The sequence below is a fragment of the Denticeps clupeoides genome, chromosome 7 (assembly GCF_900700375.1).
Source record: "Denticeps clupeoides chromosome 7, fDenClu1.1, whole genome shotgun sequence".
NCBI classification, from domain to species: Eukaryota; Metazoa; Chordata; class Actinopteri; order Clupeiformes; family Denticipitidae; genus Denticeps; species Denticeps clupeoides.
The window spans coordinates 15,927,123-15,954,788 of NC_041713.1; the positions used below are offsets into that span (position 1 = coordinate 15,927,123).

Below are 27,666 nucleotides of genomic sequence, written 5' to 3' on the forward strand. Positions count from 1 at the left end.
TTTCCAATTTTCTTTGCTTAAAACGCTCAAAAAAAAAAAAAAGCCTGTTGATATTTGCTTTTTCTCCCCCATCGTAGCTTTGTAATCCTCCACAGACCAGATTCAGAGGGCCAGATGCACAGCTTTCAATTCCATCAGGGAACGTGGATTATGGTCTTAAGTAATCATAACCACAAATCCCATTACGCGCATTGAAGAACTCTGATGTAGTGCTGATTTTTGCAGGACAGCTAGTCTCGTGTTTACATACGCAATATAACAGGAGGGCGAGGGTGATTAAAAAGACAAATTTTAGCCACCATGATGATGGTGGACATCTAGAACATACACCATTGGAGGTGAAAGCTCGTGTTCGAGCCCACACCCGTTGCCTTTTATCACAGCAGACTGATTCACTGCTTCCTTTCTGGAAAAATTTTTAGAACTTGTGACCAAATGATCCCGGCACCTGGCCGTCTTGTTCACTACAGACTATTAATATTTAGACGCTTCTCTTGTTGTGAGGCATTTAATGTCATTTAGAAAAGGCAGTGGCTTCTTGTTTAATGGCAGGCCAAACATCGTTTAGGGTATGTTAAAATTAGCCCAAAACCAAAGAGCAGGTTAAACTAGACTCATTAGTCTAGTCCCATTCGTGTACTTCTAGAACAAAGCGGCTAAACCTGATGAATCGCAGACGTCTCAAGAGACGTCATGTCACAAATAATCACCTCCGAGGCAAACTTTTCTTTGCTAGTTTCTGTGAAGAAAGTGTACATTAACAAAAAATTTAGTAATATAAACTGAATTATATGAAAAGTACATTATTTAATATACATGTATAGTATTACTATCCTTTTTATTTCTGCCATGATTTACAAGCTTACAATCGACAGTGAAATAACTGGACAAGGACTATTTGTTTCCCCACATCTTGACGTGACTGTAAAAACAGTTTTTGTCTTTGAGAAGGACACCAAGCTCTCGCCAGAAAACTGTCCCCGCCACTGACCCAGATGCTGCCACACTTCCACATCGGTAACAGGTGCAGAGGTTTGTGTCTAACAGTAAACGTGGGACATTTTTAGCGTTTCCCGGCGCTGACTCAAACCTCTTTGCTTCCCTTCAGGCACCTTTACACAAGGGAGTGGTGAAACCGAACACCCGCACCCGCCCGGGGGCTTACCTGTACTCCCGAGAGTCCTGGAATCTCTTGCTGTTGGCCATGCGTTGAGGAGCCGTCTCCAGAAGAAGCTTTTGGGTCAGCCGGCTGCTGGGGGTCGGGTCGCTCTCCGGCGGCTCCTCGGGCTCCTGGTCGCACCGCCACTCTTCGTCCTCATTCAGAGTTGGCAGATACCCCGGCAGGACCTTACCGTTGCCCGACATTGAGCTCTGGTCGCTGTACAGCTTGGGGCTTTCCCCACCCGTTCTCGTGTACTCCAAATAAATGTCGGACTTAAGAAACAAGGGGTAGGTGTTCTCCTCCATCATAGTCTGAATTTCAGTTTGGGCCTGGTCAAACATGGCAGGGTCAATGTGGAGCTTCATCACGCAGTCCTTGATGAAGCTCTTTGTGGCCGCTTTTATCTGCCTGGACACAATTCCATTGTTGTCCAGGATGTACTTCCGGTAAATGGCTTTCGCCAGTTTGATCTTTTTCTCCTCGTTGCCATCGCTGGCCTCCAGTTTCCTGAAGCCACTGCAGGCAAACCAGAAGTCCAGCATGTCCGCACAGTCCTCCTGCTTGAGGAAAGTCCTGAACAAGTGGATCCCATCCTGGTCATCCAGCAGAGAGTGCAAGGACTCGGCCCACTTCAGGTATGGCGGCGTGGGAGAGGCGCTGCCCTCCGGCTCATAGCCCAGATCCAAGTCAGGCCTTCTGGGCGTGGCCGTGGAAGCCTCGCTCTTGAGGCTCTCGCTCTTGGAGGAGTAGAAGCCATGGCAGTACTGCCTGCCATCGCTGGACACCAGGTCGCCCTCCTCCCCTGGCACCGGCGGCCGGGGGGCATCCTCAGTGAAGCTGCCCCCCAGGTCCACCAGGTAGACCCCCTTCTCGTTCGCAGCCATGCCCACAGCGGCCATGCGCGCCGTCCCTGTACAGTCCAAACGTCAGAACAAAACGATCCAGGCTTCTGCTTATGACACGGCGAAAGAATTCCTCCTGTAACACGAAACATGGGGGAATAGGATTACACGGAAAGACAAAACACTCGCAAAAGCACCGCCAATTTCATTATCCTCACAGATACTAATGATCATTCATCGCACAGATCCTTCACATATCCTGAATTACCGAGCAAACTAGTGCCACATCTGCCATTTAACATTATCCAGTTGGCTCTAGCAATCTAAACAGTACTAAACTGAGTCAAAACCTTCAATTATTTCAGAGAGAGAGAGAGAGAGAGAGAGGAGTAATAGGCAATTTTAGCAGGAATTAATAATCACATTACTTATGGAAAACCTCAATATTTTTCCTTCTGTGCAGAAGCAGCCATTACTGCTAAATCACAGTAAATCCAGCAAAAATATTTTTCACCAATGAGGTTTTCTATTATCATACTTTGTATAATTAGGTGCCTTATGGGGAAAATGTGCCTAATATAAAGCAAATGTTTGAAAGAATCAAAGCCTTTTTACGGCCCGGCTCAAGATGTGCACACATTTTATTTTTTTCTCTTCTGCGTGCCGCCCGAATCCCAAAGCCGAGCCGTGCTGCAGACGCCAACAGTTCGCAGATGTAGCCTCGCAAGGACAGATCATTTTCAAGGTTAAAAGAGAAACTGTGGGGTGCAGCGCGAGCACAATCTGCCACGGCTGTAATCACTGCTACTGTGGTGTAGCCCTGTTTGATCATATCAGAGGCTGACCTTGGGTACAATATTTCACTGGGATCAAAGGGACCGGGCACGGGCATGCAAAAAAATTAAAATTAAAATGCCACACAGAGGACCGTAACTAGAACAAATCCCTTTATAAAACAGCCAAATAAACTAAACAAAGTTAAATAAATACTATACGACTAGTTAGTGAGCACTGTTATTACTGCTGCTATTGTCCCTGTGTTGAGAGAAACTGACTCAGCTATAAACCAGTGAAGGACAAACTAACATATTTATATATAAAAAAAAATGTACACAGGGCGTAAAAAAGGAAATAAATAGAATAATGCAGCCATCACAACAGCCTGATCACCGGCCGCGATACCAACCCGAGCAGGATGAGCGGGCAGCAGCCCCCACGCCGGGGAACTCGCGGGGCGACACTTCCACGCATCGCCGTCAGTCCTGCGCCGTGCGCGGCTGAAGGAGCCCCGGGGTTAAACTTCCACAGCAGCAGCAGCAGCCATTTGCGTGTCCACTAGCACGAAAGAAGCGGCGCGCCGCGACCCGCGTGTTTCTCGCCGCGCGTACGTGGGAAGAACCGAAACATATATAAATATATAAATATATATATATATATGTGTGTGTATATATAATACACGTATTCACTTCCACTCGCGTCGGAGCGGAACACGGTCCCGGTCGGGCAACTTCCCGCGGCGGAGCGTGGAAAACTTTGAGGCGCCGCGTCGGCTAGCCGTTAAGCTAACATGCTAACGCGAAGCCTGTTTGATCTCCTCAGGGCGAGAAACACGCCGCGCTGCTCACAAGAACCGGCGGCTCAACGCGAAAGGGCGACGCGCGTTCATTTGATTCCCTCCGGCGCTGTTTTATAAAAAGAATGTAAAAAAAAAAAAATAATAATAATAAAATAAAACAGAACCGGAGGTGGGTGTGGGAGAGAGCGCTGCAGTTTTTACTTCGCGTCCTCCGACAGCGCTGCAGCACCCCCTTCACTCCCCTCCCGGCCGCTTTGAAGTGAGCCCCACATTCATTGCATTCATGTCTTGGCCTCTGAGTCTCAGCAGCGCGGCAGCAGCGGCGGCGGCGGCGGCGGATGGGGGAGGGGAAAGTGGAAACAAACTCCGCGCACACACGCCAGGCCCCGCCGCGGCCGCGGCGACTACCGCAACTTTGCAACAACAACCAAAAAAAAAAATAAAATAATAATAAAAAGCTAAAAAAAACGAATGAAACAAATAGGATTTCGCGCCGACCGGGATCGCGCAGATGGCCACCGAAAGTCCGCCGAACGGCGCTGCCTCGCTCCGGTTCCGAGGAGGAGGAGGAGGAGGAAGAAGGGGGGCTCGCACGCGGATTCACGGGGAGGAAGAAGAAGAAGAAGAAGAGAGAGGAAGAAACTCGACCTCGAATCCGATCCAAACACGGCACGGTTTCATCTCCCCGTCCACCGCGATCCCGGAGCCCGACCCCAAGGAGCGGGGGTGGCGGCCCGTACTTTACCTGCGGAAGCCCGCTTCCCGTCTCGGAACGCATCGGGGACGCCGGCGCACGCAGCGCGGTGCGGGTCGTGGCATCGATGCGAGCCGCGGGAGTTTAAAAATAACAAAGAACACAGTCCGTCCTCCACCTCTCCATGGCTGTCTCACACTCCTGACTGGGAGTGAGTGTGTGGTGTGTGTTTGTGTGTGTGTGTGTGTGTGTGTGCGTGTGGAACAAGAGATGTGCAGCGCCGCGCGCGTTCAGAAAACACACTACCGCCTGGAGAAGGGGGGGAATGGGAGCACATGAGGGGAAACCTGGATCGGGCGCAGTGCATTCCTTAAAAATCGCCACAATGGAAAATGATTCGTGTGCATGTGTTTATATCCCCGGAAATGCTGTTTTTTCTCTCTCAGATCTCTTCTGAATGGACGATCCGCCTCAGCGCGCATGTGGAGAGCATTGTATCACCATTCTATACCCCCCCCCCCCACACACACACACACCCCAAAAAAAAGGATCGTTTACGCATGCAGCTCGTTTAATCCCCGTGCCGTGCCCCCGCATGGTAAATCAAGTGACAAGCATCTGACACTGTCGTTCGACTAAACGTGCATTGTGCGTTCGTGATTGCCGATAACCCTGCAACAGGGCGCCATTGTGCGCAACAAAACCGCCTGTATGTATCTGACAGTCTCCGCCGAGCTGGCAGGCAGGGTGGGAGTGGGTGAGAAGACCCGCACCCACCGGCCAGCAACGGGACCTGAAGTCCAGTTCGCACCCTTGAAATATCAGATTTTTTTTTTTTATGTAAAAAGCCTATTATTTCACAAGGTCTCAGTTGAGAAGTAAATGTTTGACCCTGTCAAACTGAAATGGCGAAGAAAAAAAACTATACGAAAGGCCAAAAAACATGTAACTACATTTATTAAATTTACAATGGTGTCAGATAAGCTTCTGGCTACCATGGCCCGCCGCTAACCTTATCCACTTTCAAGATACCCATGAAGCCATAATATCGACGCACAAGGAAATCGAAGGCCGGGCAGTCCCTGCTTATCTCGTTTCATGAAATTCTATTCAAAGCAGCCCCAGTCCGCTATCATCAAACGAGCACACATTACTCATAACTGCACAGGAATGCTTTTTTTTACATTTTTTTATTTATTTTGGTAATACTATCAAGTAATTCCATCGGTGCGAGCTAAAGCTTAGCACCGCAACAAGCATGGGGGCACTTTGGCTCTCAAGCCTCACCTCACCCTGCCTTGGGGGTGATAAGAATCAAGGCATTTGGCGGATTGTATCCAACTGCCTTAACAAGGATGAAAACATCCAGAAAAATTCATTTGGATGCTCCATGCCTCCCTTGCCCACATTTTAAGAAAGAGCTATGCTTAATTGAATTTTTTTTTTACGTTATATTGGTTATAATTCGGCCTGCTACGTAAACCAGTAATCCGTTTAAACATGGCTCCCCATCACATCACATATGGTAAAGTTTGCCGAAGAACCAGATCCCCACCTGAAAACAGTGTTTTAAAATCAGAGCACTTTGTAGAAAGTCCAAAGGCATCAGTACTGCCTGGGAAGCATATCTGTGCTTGATGATTTCATTAGATTACATTCATCAAAAAAATGAAAGCGCATTTTATGTCTCACGGTGATTCAAGTCTGCAACAGTTAATTCAGCCGTGAGAGAGGTGTTTTCATGGTGTTTCCAAAAATCCTTTTGCCCAGTTTCATGAAGAAATACATAGTGGAAAATTGCAAACGCACAAACATATGCTACATAAGTTCATCCATGGGGACATTTCCTTTTTTGTTTTTTTTTTCAGAAGAAGGAGAAGAAACTCACATATTTAACTACAGTTCCTTGGGTGTTGCAGACAAAAAAAGAGCAGCAATTACTGAAAGTCTCTGTAGGCACTTAATGGCTGACTAAATTACTGCAAATATGTGTGAAGAAGGTGACTTGGACACAAAAGACACACGCAGCTCTGCTTTTTCTTAAAGACGTCTGGAAAAAAAACTACATACAAAAGCTATTACAACATAATGACACAGGTCACAGTCGTTCCCTAAGGACATTCTTGAACCATGAAGTTCAAAGCAGCTACTTACGGGATCAAAGGCGCAACTTCCCCCAGACATTTCACAGCGAAACTAAGGCAAATAGTTAGGCTTCCTCAGGGTCAAATCTGGTGATTGAATCTGAAACCACCAGTGATAGTTAATTTTCACAAATGGTGTTCCTGGTTGGCTAGAAGATCATCTTAGAGGAAGGGGGGCGGGGGGGTATGAGGAAGGGAAGCTAGAAGAGTCATTGTTTACAGTAAATCTGCGCCTTTACAGTGATAATTCTAAAGCAAACTCGACCGATCCCATTTATCGCAAATTCCTATATGAGGCTGGAGGAAATGTTTTCACAGTGGAACCACAGAAATCAATTCGGCTTTGTCCCATAACATAGTGGTCTATGTTATATCTGCTCTATATATTTTAATAATGATAATAACATAACATATGTAACATATTACATATGTTGTGTTTGAATTAACATATTATAACATTTATTTTAATAGATTTTTTAAATTCCATTATTCAATGAAATGCATGTGGTTGGTGCATTTTGATGCATCTAGGCCTATTTACAGTGATGGTATTTTTATTTATATTTGGTGTATTTGGCCTTTTCTGCACACCTTCAGACTTTTAAGTTTTTTTTTTATTTACATGCCGCTTTTTATTTATGTGCTCAGCTTGCCGTAAAAGTCTATATCCCGACCCCTACAGATAGCAGGAATCGTCGTAGCGATGGCGAGTTTACACAAACTATCTCTTCCCACCCAAGAAAGCAGCCAATCACATTCGAGGAGGCGCCCTGCCAGAGATGTCTAAGTGAAGCACAGCTGGATGTGATCCCAGTTGTATTAGAAAGGGCTGCAGCAGTGTGGGCTGCTTAACTGCCTGTGCTATCAGGGGCTCACTCACAAACAAAGTCATTAACCAGAATCACGTCTTACTTTTGTGCAGAACAGTTTGTTTGAGTTATTTTTAAAATATCTTATTTACTCTGTGTTACTGAGACTGGGCCGCTGTTCATGTCCCTTGGGCCTTGTGGTTGCAGGTATGGACCCTGGATACATGGATCCATGCCATTGATTAAGTGCATGTTACAAAGATAAAGAGCATCATTGGTGCACAACATCAAGAATCTAGGTGTTAACATGTCAATACACTCAGCAACAATGCTGGTTTGAAGCAACGTGTGCACACATTTACATGCATATGCATCACCAAAGGACCATGCTTCTTTGACTCTGAGAAGTGTGTTTTGAGTGTCCCCAAAGCCAATTCTAATCATTATATATTAATAAAAAAACGGGCACACAAAAGTTATTTTGATAGAATACCATTATATTGTCCAATATAATGACACCAAACTGTTCAAAACTCCAGTCCAGACATTGTTTATGTTATACATGACTGTGGTAGCTGGAAATTTCTGTTAATGAATTGGAATATTTGCATAAATGTAGAAAGGCCCATAATCAGCAACATTATTCTTATATTCCAATGGAATGCTTTACTCAATAATGCAGATCTGTCACGTTAAAAGCATTATTGATTATTAGAGACATCTTTTGACTTGATCTTACTACAGCTGAAAATAGCAGCATTGATTAAAGAAGCAATTCACAAAAGTTGATTATCTGGTACATCAGCAACTGTTGGAAAGCTTGAAAGACCTCAATATTGCATTTATGTTCCTGATGGTCACATTAGATTCAACAAATGTGAAATAATCAAAGCACGCCCGACGCTGACCTTTAAAGAGTTTACGCTTTGCCATGGGCACACCATAGTTAAAAAAGACCACACCTGTTTCTGTGTCTTTGACTCTCAAACCAGTGTGCTTTGGCTGTGCCTGGTGCCTTTTTATGATTCCTAGCCTCTAATTACTTCATTCCGAATTGATACTGACTTCATACATCATGCTTCGCTCCCAAGAAAATCACCTACAAAATGCACACTGGTTGATTCAAACTCAACGGCCTCTCTCCTCAAAACTGAGTGATTGAATAAATAAAGTGTATTACCTTAAAAATTCTCTCTCTTCTTAGTTGCATAGACGGCCCTTGTCTAAGTGCTTCTCCATTTGAATGGGATTCCATCGCCAGTCCACAGAAATCAGGTGCCAGTAAAGACATCTTCCTTGTTGTTAATGTAGAGTCGCTGATTGCCAAAAATGAATCTTGCCATGCCAAGTTTTTCTTTCCATCCATTCGGATCTGAAAAAGATATAACATTATGCTGGTGAGTTCACTTAATGAAATATATAGTTTTTGTGAAAGTTTCTTTTCTGTTTTATTTGTGATTTACAAGTGTCATAGTTCATCACAAGTGGAAGCTTTACCCACAACTGACCAACTGCAGAATACAGGATTACACAAAGCTGGGCATTGTTTGGAATGTAGATACATTAGTCAAACTTGATCAAAGACCATGGGTCTGTAAGTGTTCTGCTGAATGCCACAGGTCTTCTGCAGGAACTGCAGGCCACCACTTTCATCAGATGGCATTAGCAGCTGCACACTCAGCCCTATCCTTGCCCTTCCTGAGGCCTGACTTTGATCGCTGGGCCTCCCACTGCGAGCCGACACATGGCCTCGGGTGCATACCAATTCAGCTCGCAGACCCTGAGCAACACTTGGAAACAATCATGGGGAAAACGGAGCGAACTGGCACGGGGCCAGCAGGGAGAGACGATCCCACCGATAAGGAAATGATTTTGTAACAGATGTGTGCCCAGAGCCATGATGCATAATTACAGCTCCAAATCTCATGTATTTTGGACATGCGGTCTAGAATGTTGCCCATGACGGCTCAGAAAAATCCTGATTGCGCCCATACTTCAGTGACAATAAGTAGGTTGGGTGCCGCGTGTCTCGTGCTGCCGCAAGCTGTTTTTAAAAGCCACTGCATGGGCTACAGGAAACTATTGGAATATTTTGACAGCTGTATTTGGCACTTTTCCTGACGGAGAATTGACTGAGGCGGTGACTGGCAGCTGTAGCTGCCAATCAGCTACCTGTTGAGCGGCCTTGGGACCCTCAGACAAATGACATGACAGGTGCAATACAGGCTTAACAACCTGCTGTGCAGTGAGGCAGTTGGTAGGTCTGGGAAGAGAGAGGGACATGGGCAAAGCTTGGTGAACAAATAAGAAATTAAAACAATGAGCTGGACTGACAAATCTACTCATCTGTCGGTGGGATGGTAGTAGCCTAGTGGGTAACACACTCGCCTATGAACCAAAAGACCCAGGTTCAAATCCCACTTACTACCATTGTGTCCCTGAGCAAGACACTTAACCCTGAGTGTCTCCAGGGGTACTGTCCCTGTAACTACTGATTGTAAGTCGCTCTGGATAAGGGCGTAAATGTAAAATGATAAATGCTGTAAATGTAAAATGTAAATGTAAATCTGTCTTAATTATCATGGGCTATAGCAATGGACAGTTAGACGTTTGATAAAGAATGCTTAGAGTAAAATGCCAATCAGCAAGAACATTAAAAACACTGAGACGTTAAGTGAATAACACTGATTATCTTTAAACACTGCATGTGTTAGCAGTAAACGACCAGTCAGTTCTTGATGATCTTTGGTGTGTTGGAGGCAGAAAATGGCCATCTGAAAGGATCTCACTGACAATGATCACAGGTGCTAGAAAAGTAAGGACCATCACTGCATTTGGGACCAGGACCTTAATGCTGGTCTCAATAGAAAATAGCTCACTGTGAATGGGGACACCAAATGATGAACCCTGGACATTTACCAAATTGCCCATGGAGCAATGGGGAAAAAAGGGGTCAATATTTTGACCGCTGGGACCATGTGGAAGCCATGGCAGAGTATGCACTATGGTAAGATGACAAGTTGCTGGAGGTAGTGTGATGCTTTGGGAAATTCTCTGCTGCTAATTGTAGACCACATGTATTACTTCATAGTGACAGTATAACCTAAAGGTAGCAGCAGTGTTCATAGGATAGCACTGCCACACTTCACATTTTGGCAAAATAACCACTGAACACTGTCAGTTAAAATGATCTCTACTTCATGTGACCTAATTTTTTTAAACAATGAAATGTGTTCACTGCACCCCATCACCTTGGTGAGCAGTGGGCAGCCATGAAAGGTGCCTGGGGAGCAGTGTGTGAGGACGGCGCTTTGCTCACTGGCACCTTGGCAGTCGGATTTGAACCGGCAACAGGTCCGCTTCCTTCCCCACTAGGCCACCACTGCAACTGAGACAACTACAAATGGGAACACAATTGTTGACTTACATATTTAGACAACCAAGGAATGGAATTTCCTCTAGGAAGCCAGACTATAAGCAATGAGTGACATTCACATGACCGTTTCATTCATAGACACTTTTTTAGTGGCTGAATAGTCAGTATATTTACATGACATTAGAGAACTGAACTTAGTCTGACTAAAACTGGACTTTTAAACTTCTTTGACAATTAGTAGGTTGGGTGCTGGCCATGTGTCTGATTAAAACTAAATCAAACTTCTTAAAGTCGGACTAACAACCGAACTCAAAGGGTGACTAGGCGCTCTGCACATTCTGAACATTTAGCTGTCTGAAATGCCAGTGTTTGCATTCACGAATCGATTTCCCTGTAGAGAATGGGAAGGATAGCAGTTCAAAAATGGTTTGACTAAAATGTGTATAAAAATGAATACAATACAATTGCTCAAACATAATTCGAAGTAAATAGTCACTTAACTTTTTAAAGTGATTGTCAATTTCTCACATCCAGAGAATGGAGGTTGCTCAAGGCCCCAGCAGCAGCTATCATGGGAATCATTGGAATTCATGGCTATGTGTTACTGTATTTTGTTTCCAAATGTAATTTAAAAAGGTATAATATACAGGTGCTCAGATGTGATTTTAAACATGAGCACAGAGAACCTTTAATCTAGTAATCCTAATAAACCTTTCCAGATACCTGCCAATTCCAAAGGTTTTAGAGTAGAACCTCACTGGCTGCCAAGACATTATCAGTGTGAGGTGATTTTCTCATTTTCAAGGACACTAACCACAATAAAAGCAACTAAAGTGCCAAGAGGTACGTGACACCCAGCACAACTGTGCTCTCGTAAATTTAATCACCAGTGATGTCATTTTCGGTGACCAGGAACTGCAGCAGACTTTCTGTGAACTTTAGACACCGGTTTACTTCTGATCTTCCATACAGGCCAATGCTGATCCCTCTGTTCCAGCAGGAAGTTAGCTGAATGTTACAGACAGGCCCTTATAAAATGATAAAAGGATATTTTGATACACAGAGTCGCCAACAAATAGATAATTGGAATACAGTGTTTGGACAGTGTGTTATCAAAATCAAACGCAGCCCAGATATTAAACCAAAGTTCAGAGTGGCAATCCCAATGTCGACAGTCATTTAGAGTTATAAATTAACCCTGGATGACAACAAAGCAAGCATTTTAAAATGAAATTTAATTTATTAATAATTACCTTCTTAAAAGAGATGCACTTTCAGATATTATCAGAATTAAGCAGAATGTGCTTCATTTTCACATTCTGAATGATAACAATATGTTACTGCATGCTCCATATTAAACAACAACATTTTAACTAATGAATTATTAATAAAAGACTAATAAGAGGCAACGTCTTAATGTTACTTTAACCATAGTGCAACTGTAAGCATCTCTTACACATTACATATCTGATGCACTGAAGGCAGTAGCATCAATAAACATAAAAAATTAACATACATTAAAAACCACAAAATGTAGCTACAGTCACACAAAGTTATACAACACAGGACACACTGGCAATGTGTATTTTGGGACTTGGATGGTTTAAAACTTTTATGTATCTATACAGTGACCTTACATTTACATTTACAACATTTATCAGATGCCCTTATCCATTAACTTAGGGTTAATGTCTTGTTCATGGACACAATGGTAGTAAGTGGGGTTTGAACCTGGGTCTTCTGGTTCATAGACGAGTGTGTTACCCACTACTACCATGTCTGTTTTATTAGACATTGATGGAAATTTTAAAAACATCATTATTGTTGGGAAAAGTTCATCATTTGATGGATATTGATGGCTATACAATCATCTTCAAAGTTAAGGCCACATGGAAAGTATTTACAGTATATTTATCACTTCTTTAAATGACCACAATTCTTGATTAAGTGCCACAGATGAGAAGCTTCTGCTGGTGAATGTACAAGTGTCTTATTTAAGCCTGACATATAAGGCAAACAGTGGGATGGCATCATGTCAACATCTAAAGACAGTCAAGAAAAGAGGTTCTGGATGCCAATGAGATGGGGACTGAAATTAGATTTTTTATGAAGTGCTCTGGATAGAGACATTGTAGTGACATGAGTTGCTCAAGCCAAATGCACATTTTCGAAAGAACTGAGAAAACCCTCAAACATCTGGCATTGCGAATATATTAGCCTAGCCTTGAAAAACCTAAAAAAATATGTGGGGCAGCTACTAGGACTGATGTTCATACCCCTGGATTTGACATGATTAAGTCTAGTATAAAACAGTTTTTAATAGACTGAGTTAGCTACTTTGAAATCACCTGAAATCACCTTGAAATCAGCCTAGTCTGAGGCTAAAAATTTCCTCTTCACGGGGTCTCCGATCCCAACCAAATCTAGTCTCCTTTGTTGCCCCTGGCTTGCCCTGCTCCATTCGACTAGTCGAGACTACCACCACCTTTAAGAAACATTTGAAAACTCATTGGTTTTAAAACTATTTCAAACGAGTCTAACACACACTCACAAAAAAAAATCTTCTAGCACCTAACAATTCCCTAACATGTTCTGTTCTTGACAAGTTAGGCCTTTTCAGGGCTATTAGTTTGGTAACTCACAATCTATGGAAACCGAATGAGAATTGCTGGTTCTCCTTGTAAGTCGCTTTGGATAAAAGCATCTGCCAAGTAAAGTAAAGTAAAGCAAAGTAGTCTTGAAAAAAAAATATATATATTTTGGTTCAACGACGAGGACTGACGTTTGACACCCCAGGATTAGACATGATTAGTTCTAGTATAGACGTGTCTTTACTGGACTGCGTTAGCTACCTTGAATCCACCTGATATGTATGTTATGTTACTAGACTGTGTTAACTGCCTTGTATCTGTGTTACCTGCTATGTATCTCATTATTTTAGCCTTGAAAAACCTAAAAAATATTTTGGGGTAGTGACCAGGACTGATGTTTGATACCCCTGGATTAGACATGGTTAAGTCTAGTATATACACGTATTTACTAGACTGTGTTAGCTACTTTAAAATCACCTGATATGAACCTTATTAGCCCAGTCTTGAAAAACCTAAAAAATATGTGGGGCAGCGACCAGGACTGACATTTGATAACCCTGTATTAGACATGATTAAGTTTAGTATAGAAGCGTCTTTGCTAGAATGTGTTAGTTACTTTTAAATTACCTGATATGTAACTTATTAGCCTAACCTTGAAAACCCTACAAAATGTGTGGGGCAGCGACTTTTTAGTACTAACATTTGATAACCCTGGATTAGACATTATTAAGTCTAGAATAGAAACGTCTTTACTGTACTGCGTTAGCTATTTTAAAATCACCTGATATGTAATTTATTAGTCTAGCCTTGAAAAACCTAAAAAATGTGTGGGGCAGCGATCTTACAGGACAGATGTTTGATACCGCTGAATTGGACATGATTAGGTCTTGTATAGAAACGTCTTTGCTAGACTGTCTTAGCTAATTTTCCTCTTTATTACATTTTCGGCACACTTCTTAAGATTTTGCTCTTTTACTTTGAATTAATTTTTAACCAAGAGACTGTTGGCTCAGAGAAGTCAGTAAATCACCTTGCATGTCATTTGCAATTATTGGCAGCTCTTTGAAGGCTTTTACAGTAGTTATAAACACCCACCTGAAGTGCCGCGTGTTTATTGGATTACACTAACAAACGCAACATTTCTCCTGCGCAGGTAACAATTTCCTATGCATCCGGCATGTCATGGATTACAGATCAAAAACATTTCAAATTCCTGAAATATTTCTTAAAGATCAGGTGAGGGGGGAGGGCGGTGATTGACAGTCGCCTAGCAATCTCAGCAAGACTCCCAGAGGCTTTCTAGTCCCTCAGACCAGTTTCACCAGTTCCTGGATCCAAACCAACACACTGCACACTTGCCAGGAGAGAATAATGTTGCATCACATTAGCATCACATGACCACAATTTTGCACATGGGCAAATGTGAACAGATTTCTATTCATTTCACAAAATTATTCTAAATTGTGATCAAATGAAAAACATTAAATGATTAATTCAAAATTTGCTGCTTTGATGTGCAGTTTTAGCGTTTTACCACAACTTTTTCTACTACATTATATCTGCATAAGTTTTTTTAATCTTATTTTAAATCTTAAAAAAATCAAAAAGCAATCAAACAATCAAAAGCACACACAAACATGTTCGCAAAATGTTGATATAACTAGCTTAGAAACGTTTTCTACAAGTGTCTATACATAAATGTAATAACAATTTTCTAATTTTCTTTATGTGTATATCCTGAGAAAAAGCAAACACGCTGCTGTGTGTCTCTGTTTTTTTTTTTTTTCCGCCGTTTTTTGTTACAGCTGCCAGTGTAAATTAAAGTCTTCCTACTGGCTGTGCTTGAAATAGGCTTATCTTTGGAGAGCCTTGGCTCACTTGACAATAGCCCATTTAGATGTTAAATATGGAAGACAATGTTTGCCAAAAGGAGTAGCTATATTTTAAAATAACAATAACAAATTTTGTAGATGATTAAGATGCAAAATGTTACACATATCAATTATTTTAGCTTAAGTAAAATAAACCAGATGGCAAATTCATCTCACAAATATAACACTTTTTAAAGACTTTTTTTAGAACTTAAAAAAGAATAGTGGTTTCATACTTATTTTAGTCACTGGGATGTCATAAAAAGAAACGTCTCTTTGGCTTATTGATAATCTGCTCTCTTTTCACTGTGTGAAAGACTTGAAGCATCAAAAGGCTGATAGAGTGTATGCTGGAGTCCTGCTGATATCTTTTGTCATTGTTGAATATATCATGACTAACAACCTCAGGAGTGGATTAGGCACAGAGGATTAAAATCATCTACCGCCTACAGTTTATTTAGCTGTTTATTTAATATAAGTTTGCTGATTATTGTGTCTTCATCTATTACAGCGTGCACAAAACGTGCATGAATCAAAATTGTTGGTTGTTATTTTATTGTTCATTTTTAGCTTATTTACAGAGCTACAGACAAAGCATCTACTGGCCAAGGATATCCAATCATGGAGTGTTGAGCGAATTCACAAAAAGGGAAACATGAAAGCTTGCGATTATCTCCACCACATTTGGGTCTCTGGATTCATTTCAATCAGTCGAAACAACTGAAGAATAAGGAGGCCAGAGCAGATCCGGCGTGCAGCAGGAAAACGTGAACCGGAAAAAATTAAGAGGGGAAGGAAAGACAAAAAAATAAACCAAAAAAAAAAAAAAAAAAATGGAGCAGCAAAACAAAGCGACTTTGAGATATGTAAATCCACCGCCGTCGTGCCCAAAGACTCAAAGGCATAGAGATGGTGTACCTACCATAGTCTTGGTGTGTATGTTTGTTGTGCCGAGGTGCTGGCTACTCCGATTGTCTGTCGTCAGAATGGTTCAAGCGTTACGCAGTCTGCGGCATGCCCGGCCGCCATCTTTAATCATAACAGGGTTCCGCCGTCGATGGATCTTCTGTCTTTTCTCTCTTCCTCCCCTTCCTGTGTTTTCACATGCAGCCCCCTCTGTAGTTGTCGCGGGGGTTCTTCTCCTCCGACTGACATCATATTGCTGTATCGACAGGCTCATGGGCCGCTCGGCAGGGGGGGCGGCACAAACATGGAGTGCAGGCGGCTGTTCCGCCACAACACCGAAATTCACTGACCATGTTCAGTCCCTTCTAAACATGTTGGCTGCAAACAAATATTCATCTCAAGCTCTGAGGCCTTTGATCTCTGGAAGGCCTGAATTTTAAAGCCCTTCAATGGAGCCTTTGAAGATGTTCTATCCCTCAGATGTTCCGAGTAATGAGATTTAGAGCAATATGATTAATCTAGGCCAAATTTTCTGCATAAAACATTGAGAAAAGACACAAAGACGCAGCTACTCAAGGCGCGATCAAATTAACTTTGTTGTTCTTCTGCCGCGAGGCGGGGCAAAATTATATGAATCCAAATCTAAACAAGAGCTCGGCTGGAGCTCTTTGATCGCGGTTTCTGGGAGAAAAAATTGATCCGGACAGCCTTTGATAATAATTTTTTGGAAAGTGCGAACGTACGCTTTTCATCCCGCTTTCGTTCTTCCATCGATCATCGTCCACCATGGCCGCCTTATGAATCTTTCCCATGTTTTTTATCGTTGGCAGTAAATGTTACGGCTAATCTTGTTGACTACTGTCTTTCTTTTCTTTTGCCCTCAATAGAGCAGCCTCGGTGAACAATGATGAGACTTAAGTCTCAAAATGGATGATGCTCTCACCTGCCTCTCCTGCTGGGTGTCTCCTCCGATCGGATTTTTGCCGTCCGCCATGACTGGGCGCAGTCGCCTACTTGCCACCCTGGAGTACTTTCTTATACTCATGGATCTGTTTCTTACTAGTGTGTTGCCGAAAGATGTGCATCTTTACTTTATGTTGCAGCTTCAGCCCTGTCTCCTGATTGGTGGAATCGAGGACCAGATGATAGTCCTTAGAACCCTAGTGTAACTATGGCAACAGACCCCACAGGCATGAGTGATTTGCTCCTAATTGCTGGGTAAACATTAGAAATAACCTACTTTCTATTAGCGGCTATTGACTTTAAAGCATGATGAAACTGAAAATGACAGAGAGCAAAAAAAAAAGAATTTGCTAAGCAAAGTTCAAACCGTTCTCCGGTGTCCTGAGAAAAAAAAAGAAAAAGAAAAGAAACGCAAAGCCTTCATCTTAAGGGCGGTCTTCGGCGGCAGACCACCTCACCTTTAAATACCACGATACCGAGGTAAGAAATGTGTGGCTTTATGCGTCCTCGTTGCATTTCGCTTGCAGCAAAGGCAGGCACATTTAGAACAGAACGCACGAAAACAACGTGGACAAGGGAGCAGAGGAGTGTGGCAATGGAGAGAAGGTGGAAAAACCCGGCGGAGTGATGATATAGCTTTTGTTCCATAATGTTGTCAGCTGCTTACCTTTCATATTAATTTCACACTTGCCTGTCTGGAAGCAGTCAGGGTCAGCCCCAGCATACCCTTCCCACAATGACCGATTTTCCATTCAGATCATCCCGGCGAAGACCCTCGGTGTCGCCTGCCACATGCATTTGTCTTGATGGCAACGCACTGGAAACACAAATTTCCCACAAAGACTTTGTATTGTTTGCAGTGCTCCTCATCGTAGGGCTCTAGAAGAAATTACGCTGACTAGCAAAGGAGCTGGAGTTGAAGAAGGCGCCCGATTGGTCCTTTGCACCGCACGCTGAAAATGAGCAATGTGACTGTTGAATGTGCAGACACACACACACACACACACACACACACAGCTACACGCACATTCAAACACAAGGAGTCGCTGGACGAACAGCAGCTGGCCATTAGATTCTAATGCCTCTGAAGAGGGAATAAAGCTTCATCTGGGAGGGCAGTCGCATCAAAGACGAAGGGGTGGGAGGTGGGTCTGGGAGGGGGCTCTCTATAGGGTGTCATCCAATGTACACGATTGGCCCATTTCTTTGAAACCACCACTAATTATTTGAACTGTAACCAGTAAAACCAGTAAAAAAGGGCAAAATGTAGGATGAAGACATTCTTGTTTTGAAGGAATGATAGTTTAGTTGCATGGTAGTAGCCTAGTGGGTAACACACTCGCCTATGAAACAGAAGACCCAGATTTAAATCCCACTTTACCATTGTGTCCCTGAGCAAGACACTTAACCCTAAGTGTCTCCAGGGGGGGACTGACTCTCCCTGTAACTACTGATTGTAAGTCACTCTGGATAAATGTAAAATGTAGATATATGGTAGATAAATTAATGAGCCACTAATTTCATTAAAACCAAACAACATAAACATCTTTTAACAGCTACTGTGGTGATATGTTTTGAGTCAATGGATGATATGAGTAAGTAAATTGAAATTAAAGTGACTCTTTACATTTAAAGAGAATATTGAAAACACAGTGGATATTTCATTTGTTAAACATATGGTCAGAACATATTGAATAGGGTACAGTGGTCTTTCAATTCATTTCTTGTCTTATTCTGTTTGATAAGTTCTGTACTTTCAGACAGACCTGATTATTAGGCCAGAATTAATTTTATTTTCAGTGCTGACCAGCTCAGAAATGTATATTGGTGGTGAAAATTGTTTGAAAATGCTCGGTTTGAAGCAAAGTTTGCAGTGGTGTCAGATGTTTGGGATGTTTTTAAAAGTCCCCTGACATGAAAATTTCACTTATTTAACATTAAAATGAGTTCCCCAAGCCTGTCTATGGTCCTGCAGTGACTAGAAATGGTGAATGGTGATTTGGTCATTCTGCTTGCTGTTCAGAGAGCGGCAGCTCAGACGGTTGGATCTGGAATTTGTCCTCATACTTTGTCCACCCAGAGAATTTCCCACCCCTCCCCTAAAATGTTATCTCCACCGTCCATCATTGCTTCCAAACATGCAAAGCAATTGCAGTTGCTCTGTGCCTGGATGTAAAAATGAGCACAAGTGTATTTTGTCTAGTTCAGTGACGCGAGACTGAAAAACCAGCGGGTTCATTTTAATTTTTTTCTGGAAAAATGCAGACATTACTTCCTGTGTACTGCAAACATTGTGGTTGGTGAATGACGGTGATGATGTCCTTTCCATCATCAGTTATATAGGCCACTCTCCTCCTCGTCCCGCCTCGCTCCTCCTCATTAGCATTAAAAGCTACAGACACAGAAAGGACACCAAGGCTGAATTTTGTAAAAAAAAGACTTCAGATACAGTATTAGGGAACCACTAACCTATATAAAAGCAAAAATAATTATGTTTGATGTTACCCTTAACATCAATCAAAAAGTGAAAAGGTGTGGTTACTCTACCACAACCACAATTAATTACATATTTATTACAGAATAATTTTTAAGGTAACCATATATTCTAGAGGACGAGCCTCATTGATTGCTACAAATGCCATTGTGTCACAGCAAAAGAGACAAATACCAAGTCATTATTTTGTAATTGAACCGATTGTGCCAATTGTGTCTAAAAGCAGACGTATTGCACTGTTTTCAAACTGCTGCTCATAGTTTATATATTTTATTATCTGAAAAGAACAGAGGCACGATGGCCATAAACGTAAAGCGAACCATGTAGCATAACCACGAACTAAACAGAATAATGCAGGACAAGGGAGTGAGGGAGAAAACCAACATATATGGGTTCCAATCACTAATGCCAAGTGTGCATCAGCTGGGGGTGCTTAGAACCCTTGTGTGTGTGTGACTGGCGCCACAGATAAGACACCTTCTTGATTTACATGAATAAAGACAACAAGAAAGAACTGCTCCTTAGATATCTGTACCTTTAGAGAGTAGCCACCCCACTTAATTTTTGCTTTGTATAGTTTTGTAAGTACATGGTGGGCCATTTATATGGATACACCTTAATAAAATGGGAATGGTTGGTTACATTGAACACATTTTATAAGCTGTCAGAAACTTGTAAATAACCCATGAAAGAATAAAGTTACGTTAAAACCAAGCACACCATTGTTTTTCTTTTAATGTGTCACATGACCCTCTTCCCACTGAAAAAACAAAAGTTGGATCCAATGGCCAACTTCAAAATGGCCACTATGGTCACCACCCATCTTGAAAAGTTTGCCCCCTCACATATACTAATGTGCCACAAACAGGACGTTAATATCACCAACCATTCCCATTTTATTAAGGTGTATTCATATAAATGGCCCACCCTGTAAATCATTTTTACCTACAAAAAAAAAATTACAATTTTATAACATTATTGCTATGTCTTTGAGCTTTGGAGTTGTGTTCAGTTTAGTTCATCAGTTCAACAGCCATCATATGCTGCCATGCATAAAAATCTAAAAAAAAATTCTTCACACTGACTCATAACATCACAATACGTGGGTGCTTTCTAATGAATCAAAATTCCTATTTGAGGCAAATGTGTGCACTTAAGCTTCTCCTCTCAGGAATATCAGTTTATCAGGAAGAAGGTGCTATGACCATAACTGTAAGCATCCTGAACAATATCTTATGTAGCTTGGTTATCTTTGTACCACCTGTGTTTGCATAAAAATATGCATGAAACTTTGTGAAAAAGTAAAAATAATGACCTTAGAGTTGAATTGGATGTCCTGATATTTGGTGGATAATGTATTGGTTTTATCTGGGACATCTTTACCAACTTCTCTGAAATGGTATATGCAGGGAAAAGGCCCGATCAAACTCCACTCCACTGAGACACCTACAGGGCACCCAACAGAGGGTGAACTTGAACCTTGACGATTACTTGAGAATATGACACAAAACAATGAGGAAAACAATATCCTTAACATTTGCTGTGACTGGAAGGTAGGGGTTATTGGAGAACTGCTGGTGCAGTTGTTGCGAAGGCGAAGGCAGAATAACACACCTGGAGGGCAAGGGTGTGTTACAAAATATTGTGTTACTCGTATTCATAGCTTCCTGGAGAACACTACAATACTAGACAGGATTGGATATTTGCATTTAAAAGAACATTTACAGAAAGTAGCAATGTCCAATTGAATGCAAACGGGATTATGTGTGCATTTCCATTTTGAATACACATCAGTTGTGCCAAATAAAATGGCTGTTCATTAAGCCACAAATAAATAAGTAAATTAAAGTGGCATTATTAATTACACTACCATAATGTTTGGTAGTGTTTGTGGTGGGGTTTGCCTAACACATAGTTTCTTAAGTAAAATAATAAAAAAAAAAAAAAACCTGTTTCGAAGCTATGGTCCGCAGCCTCACGTGATACCACACTGTCATGTGATCTTTGGAACTAAAGCATAATTTTTCTCTCCAGCACGTTGCAAAAACCTGAAAACATGAGCGGTTTCTCCTGCCCCATATGGATAATGCTTTCTGCAATCTAGTGCACTGTTTAGGTAGGGTTTTTTTTTAACAGCCGGATGTGTTTCATATCTTCTCACCATTAAATTTTTTTTTTAATTTTCACTCATACCCACGACTCAGTGTGTTTTTCCCCCTTTTTGTCATCTAGATGAGTACCGAAGTTCATTTCATTGTGTAGGTCAGTGCAGATATGAAATTGAAGTGCTTCAACTTGAACTTGATGAGGGAGAATCCGAGCTGGGAAGGTGGTTTTAAGGCTGTGTGTAGAGCGAGATTGATTTCAAGGACCAACAGGGACCAAAGATGTTCAGAGGATGGATCAATTCTGTGTGCATTCCACATGCAACGACTGAAAGTCCACTTCATCTCCAGTAATCAAAAACGATGCATAGGCTGTTCTGGTGTGCTTAGCATTTTTTTTTTATCCTTTTGAGATTTGAAACATAAGACAAATAATCACCATCTGACATCTGACCTCTGCTCATTTTATGAAATAACCAGACAAAACTACCAAAAACAAAAGAAAATAATTAGCAATGTTATACTTCTAAACTATTTTCTTCCACCCTCTGTGAAAATATGCTATAACCTCACACAAAATATAAATAACTTAGTTATCATTTTTAAATAGCTGAAAAATGAACTAAACGTACAGGGCGCGCCTCAGAAAATGTCTGAACTTTAGTAACCTCTGAACAGCATGTGCAGGGAAGAAGATTTTATACATTGCAAGCAGCTGTTACTTGAACAGTACAATAAACCCACGAGTCACATGACCCTGACAACTCCACACTGCATCTGGTTGATCAAGCAGGTCCCACCACAAACTTTCTACCAGCATGAAATGAATATTGTTTTAGCACCCAGTGGCACAATATACATTTAAAATAGTTATAAAAACACATTATTTTCTAGACTAAAAAGACAAAGAAGAAAAAACAACAAAATGGAGAATAAACTTGTTTGTGCGTAAAGATTACACAATCATCCGTTGTGCCGAAGGCTCCAAAACCAAATATGACAAAGTGATAAAAAAAAAAAAAAGAATTTGAGGCAAATTTTTTATGACTTCACATCTAACTGAAAGCCAGGCAATTATCTGAACAATAGGAATTAAACTGGACAAAAGAATAATCCTGACTGGCACATAGTAGTGGAGAACATTATTTGTTTTTTCTGCACATCTCCACACAATGTTTTCTATTGTCACTCTATACAATATTTATTCTCTGGCGTGATAATGAGGTAGTGACTTGGCACTGTGCGAGATCCTGTTACTTTGCAGGAAAAGAGGAGATTTTTGTTCATTACCATTCAAATCCTTCATTTTATTCCAGTGGAAACACCCCAGGTTTACCTGCTGAGACAGTTACATAGCATTTGATATTGAAAACATATATGTGTCTTTTATGTGTAAATATTCCTTTCTTTCCTTGCTAACTTTGTGTTTACTGCAGGCAGGTTGCGGAGATGAAAAAGAAGAATAGAAAAGGTGCTGCTGAATAGGGAAAAAACAGGTCAAAGTTTTCAACGTAACATCTGTGGTGTGCACCACTGACTCATTCCCAATGGTAATGAGCCTTATTCATTTTTGAAGGCCTTTGAAACAACCGTAGGATATTTGATCAAGTGAAAAAGCCCTCAAGGCCAGCCTTTCTCTCTGAGGTTCTGGAGAAGCTCGGTGAACCTCATGCATATTGTATCACAAAAACTAGCTGGGGATGCAAATGAACAAACTATAAATATCAATATGCTAGCTCAACTGCAGTCTGGCACCCTTGGGTGCAAACTTTTCAAATATTTCATTTGCATGAAAAGCACATTAATGTGTTAGTACAGTGTTAGTGTTAAACGTGTGTAAATCGAGAGGAAGGAAATGTAAGGTGTTCTGTAATGTGGATTAAATATGCATGTGGACGGAACACCTTGGGAATTTATGTGACGTGGTCTTGTTTTTTAAGAAATTTAGATTGAACAATCTTCACTTCCATGCGCCTCTCTGCAAACAGGCAGAGGAGCAGCAGCAACCCATCACCCCGAACCCTCCTCATCTCCTCCCCCACTCATTGCCTGTCTGTCTACCCATCTCCCAGAGGTGCTTGTTTATTCCTCCCTCCAGGCTGTGAATCTGAAGCCTATTCCTCCCATGAAAGAATACACACAGAACAAGAGAAGATTAAAGGACACGAAGAGCCAGGGAGCACAGCTGACCAAACCATCTGTGCCACTGTACACACACCTACACTTGCTCACGAAGATCCACACGCCAAAGCAACGTCTTCGGTCGGCCTGTACATTTTGTGTGTGTGGAGGAAAGACCTCTTATTGACTCTTGAAACTGTAGAATATCTATATGAATGCATTAATCTACAATATATTTATAGCTCTGTTTTAATTCCCTTAACTTAATTACCCAACTGAATGTAAAAATATAAAGGAAAGAAGGGAAGAAAGGTTTCCTCCCACAGAATAGAGTGTGTGAAAAAGAGTACAATAGAGTCCCCTTGTGTTGGAAAATGGAATCAATGTTTTAATCAAGATTCAAGACCTTTTCTTGTCATTGTAGTTGCCTGGACAACCAAATTTAGCAAGTCCAACACATGATCCAATACATGATAATAAATATTTATATTTGTATTTATTACTGTAATTATACCACAGATGTGCTTAAATCCTTACAGAGACCGTTCAGACCTTAGAGAGTTTAGCTTCTGCGATGAAACAGTTCACCGTTCCTTAGCAATACTGCTCATGCAGCATGCCATGTGACATAATTAACACAGTTAAAACTTTAATATGCGTGCTTAAACCATATGCTACCATATATATATATATATATATATATATATATATATGTGTGTGTGTGTGTGTGTGTGTGTGTGTGTATAGATAGATAGATAGATAAAGACATTTTTACACAATGACCATAGATAAGGTAGCATGATTTAAAGAGTGCAATTATCATTAAAATTGTGATTATCTTGATGCTCATTGTATGTTGTTTAAAGTGAAGTGAAGTGATTGTCACACGCGATACACAGCACACGGTGCACACAGTGAAATTTGTCCTCTGCATTTAACCCATTACCTTGAGTGAGCAGTGGGCAGCCATGACAAGCGCCCGGGGAGCAGTGTGTGGGGACGGTGCTTTGCTCAGTGGCACCTCAGTGGCACCTTTGCGGCTCGGGATTCGAACTGGCAACCTTCTGATTACGGGGCCGCTTCCTTAACCGCTAGGCCACCACTGCCCCGTTTAGTACCATGGTACCATGTAGTATTCTGTGGCTCCGTCTAGTGCAGTATTCCCAACCATTTTTCCCTGAAGTCCCCCCTGCCTGTGTCCAAGACAAGCCAGGAAAATCTTTATTTCTAAGACTATTCAAATAAATACAACAATACCAGCATAACCAACTCCACGTGTCATTTGTTTCGACTCTTTTATTGCAGATTACATATATCATCACAATATTTCAACATTCATTAAAGAAATTTCAAGCAGGATTTCTACACTGGGCATGTACCACCACATTTTGCTATGCATATGCATCAAGGGAATATTCACGACCTTAATGGAAATTTGTGTGTGGTTTCACGCTGTATTTATCAATGACTGTCGCGACCATGTAGACTTCGTTGAGAAACCTTTAGTTCAGCTCCCGCCCATCTCCGATTCTGGGAATGAGCGACGCGCAGCAGGACGTCGCGGGTCATGTGACATGGTCTTGTTGAATGGGCCCGTATGTGGAAGCGAATGAGTCAAAAGAACCGCCATCTTGGGGCGGGATAGCCCTCCTTTAAAATGAATGGGCGTCTATCAGGGCCAAGGTTTTGTTATGCTCAAATTGTAATCTGCATATAGGTATTTTATCATTCGAAATAGACTTAATCACTCCTAATACATGCAGAATAATGCAAATACAAACACCAGTAATGATCGCCGAAAGACCATGTAGCCTTACCACTCGTACATTTATATTTACGCTTTTATCCAAAGCAACAGGAATTAGTATAGATTTGTGGAGAAACATAGACAATGGACGAACTATACAATATACACAGGTGTCAGAACAGAAGCTTTGTGTGCGTGCGTGTAACATTCAACAAAAACATTCAACAAAATGGAATAACACTCCATGCGTTCCAGGGGCAGTGGTGGCCTAGCGGTTAAGGAAGCGCTCCTGTAATCAGAAGGTTGCTGGTTCAAATCCCGATCTACCAAGGTGCCACTGAGCAAAGCACTGCTCCCCGGGCGCCTGTCATGGCTGCCCACTGCTCACTCAGGGTGATGGGTTAAATGCAGAGGACAGCACTGTGTGCTGTGCTGCTGTGTATCACTTTATGTATTGATTATTTCGTCATTACAGCCGTGAACGGCGCAAAAGTGCGGAGGAAGCGTGGTAGAATGAGCTCGGAGCCCCGTCCCAATATGGCGGCGGCGTTGCCTTTATTGTCATTATAACAAGTACAACGCAATTGGCTATTAGGTGTGTTTGTCCTGGTTTAAATGCATCTCTTGCCTGATGGCAGCAGTTCGTCCAGGGGGTGTAGAGAACGGCCAGTGATTTCATGGTCGGTCTTCACAATCCGCTTCAGATAGAAAAACACACGCAGATTAGATTATTATTTTTCATTATTACAATTTTTCCCGAGAACCCTCAGGAAATAAAGTGGACAACGTAACGAGGCGCAAATTCAATCGCGTTATCAAGTTAAGACGCGCTATCGCGAGATGCTGAGGCTCCGGGAAATGACGTCGACCAATCAAAACCTCGGTTCGCAAGGCGCGTCGGCCCGGCGCAGCTGTCAGATAGCATGGCGCGGCTGTGAAGGGCGCAGGCGCGGTGGCCAAGTGGTAAGGCGTCGGTCTCGTAAACCGAAGATCGCGGGTTCGAACCCCGTCCGTGCCTTTTTTTTTGGTGAAGACCCACAGCGGCGCCCGGACGCTGCTGCGTGGTGCGAGGGGCGAAGCGCGCAGTTACACTGACGCGACGCAGTGGAAAAATGTCGATGGACGGAGTTCCACGCCAACGTCGTCCACGGAAGCCGGAGGAGAGGTGCACGGAAACTGGCTTCATTCTGGTGCTTCGCAGAGACGGAGCAGATTGTGGTGGCTTAACGAAATATAATTCACGCCCGTCTGGTTCTCCTGTGTACGTGCAGACGCCCAAATAAAGAAAGACTTCGTTTTGTTTTATTTGTACGACGTGGAAATAACAGTAGAGGGCAGCAAACGCATATAAATGTAATAAAAGAAAAACCTTCCACATCTTCTTCACTATATCTGCATTGCAACGAGTGAACATTCTGTGCACAGTTTTGCTTCATCCAGTTAATCTGAGAAATAAATGTATTATTTTGCTATTTAATTATTCAAGTTTTCTCGTTTTCTATTCTCAGATACGCTTTCACGTGTCCGCTTACCAACACACCTAAAGGAAGAAAACTTAAAATAAAATGGATATTATGAACACCTCCCGATTATGAACCAAAATCTCTGATGCACCTTGCAAATCTTTTCTGTCCGCAAATTTCCCACACGTGGGCCTAATAAAGGACCGTCTTCTCAAACGTCTCTAATTTCGGAGCTCAGCTCACAGACGATCAGATTATTGTTGTAAATCGCGCGTGGACAGCAGGAGCGCGTTTTATTTCCCCACTTCGGGAAAAGTTTGGACAGCGCCGTGCGGTGGGCGAGCGGGGAACACGTCTCCGCGCGTCTCCCTCGCGTCTGGGGGGTTTCTAGGAACATCCCATCCCGGTTTCTATATTTGGACGGGATTTCTAGGGAAAAGTTTCCCGCGGTCCGCACAGGGCCGCCTGTCCCCCAGCGTCCCGTCCCTTCTCGTCTTTCTATTCCCATCGCGGTGCTGCGGCTCATGTGATTCCTTCTCCTTTTTTTTTTTTTTTTTGGGATCGGGATCTCCTCCCCTCGTCGGCCTCTTCTTACCTCGTGGCGCTGGGTGGGATTGTATTCAGACCGCGTCCACTTCCACGCGGGTCGGCCGCGTCACGCAGCCGAGGTAAGTTCATTTTTTTTTTTATTCCTTTTTTTTTTTTTTTAACACGCAGCTATTAATCGGCGTCGCTAAATTGCGAGCCGCCTCGGTGTCGGCAGGTGAGACCGGATTTCGGGATGTTGGGACGAGGGTGTGGG

The 27,666-nt window shown here is 42.2% G+C and overlaps 1 protein-coding gene and 1 non-coding gene across 10 annotated transcripts in view; one reads left to right on the plus strand and one right to left on the minus strand.

The window, feature by feature from the left end:
* Positions 1-17,690, minus strand: part of LOC114794542 (axin-1-like) — a 38,545-nt gene extending 20,855 nt beyond the window's left edge. Inside the window, exons 1-3 of one of the 9 annotated variants that reach the window (XM_028987171.1) lie at positions 16,915-17,138; positions 8,408-8,599; positions 1,166-2,140 (exon numbers count right to left, since the gene is read on the minus strand). In XM_028987171.1, coding sequence (XP_028843004.1) covers positions 1,166-2,061 — 896 coding nt within the window. In that variant the 5' untranslated portion in view covers positions 2,062-2,140; positions 8,408-8,599; positions 16,915-17,138. Of the gene's footprint in view, positions 1-1,165; positions 2,141-3,190; positions 3,478-4,325; positions 4,744-8,407; positions 8,600-11,490; positions 11,510-15,987; positions 16,808-16,914; positions 17,156-17,601 lie in introns of those variants that run through there. The other 8 variants (XM_028987172.1, XM_028987170.1, XM_028987165.1 and 5 more) reach the window with 8 other exon arrangements.
* An 8,657-nt stretch (positions 17,691-26,347) lies between these two features.
* Positions 26,348-26,419, plus strand: trnat-cgu (transfer RNA threonine (anticodon CGU)). Its single transcript has one exon. It is a non-coding gene; the product is annotated as a tRNA-Thr (tRNA).
* Positions 26,420-27,666: the final 1,247 nt, after the last annotated feature.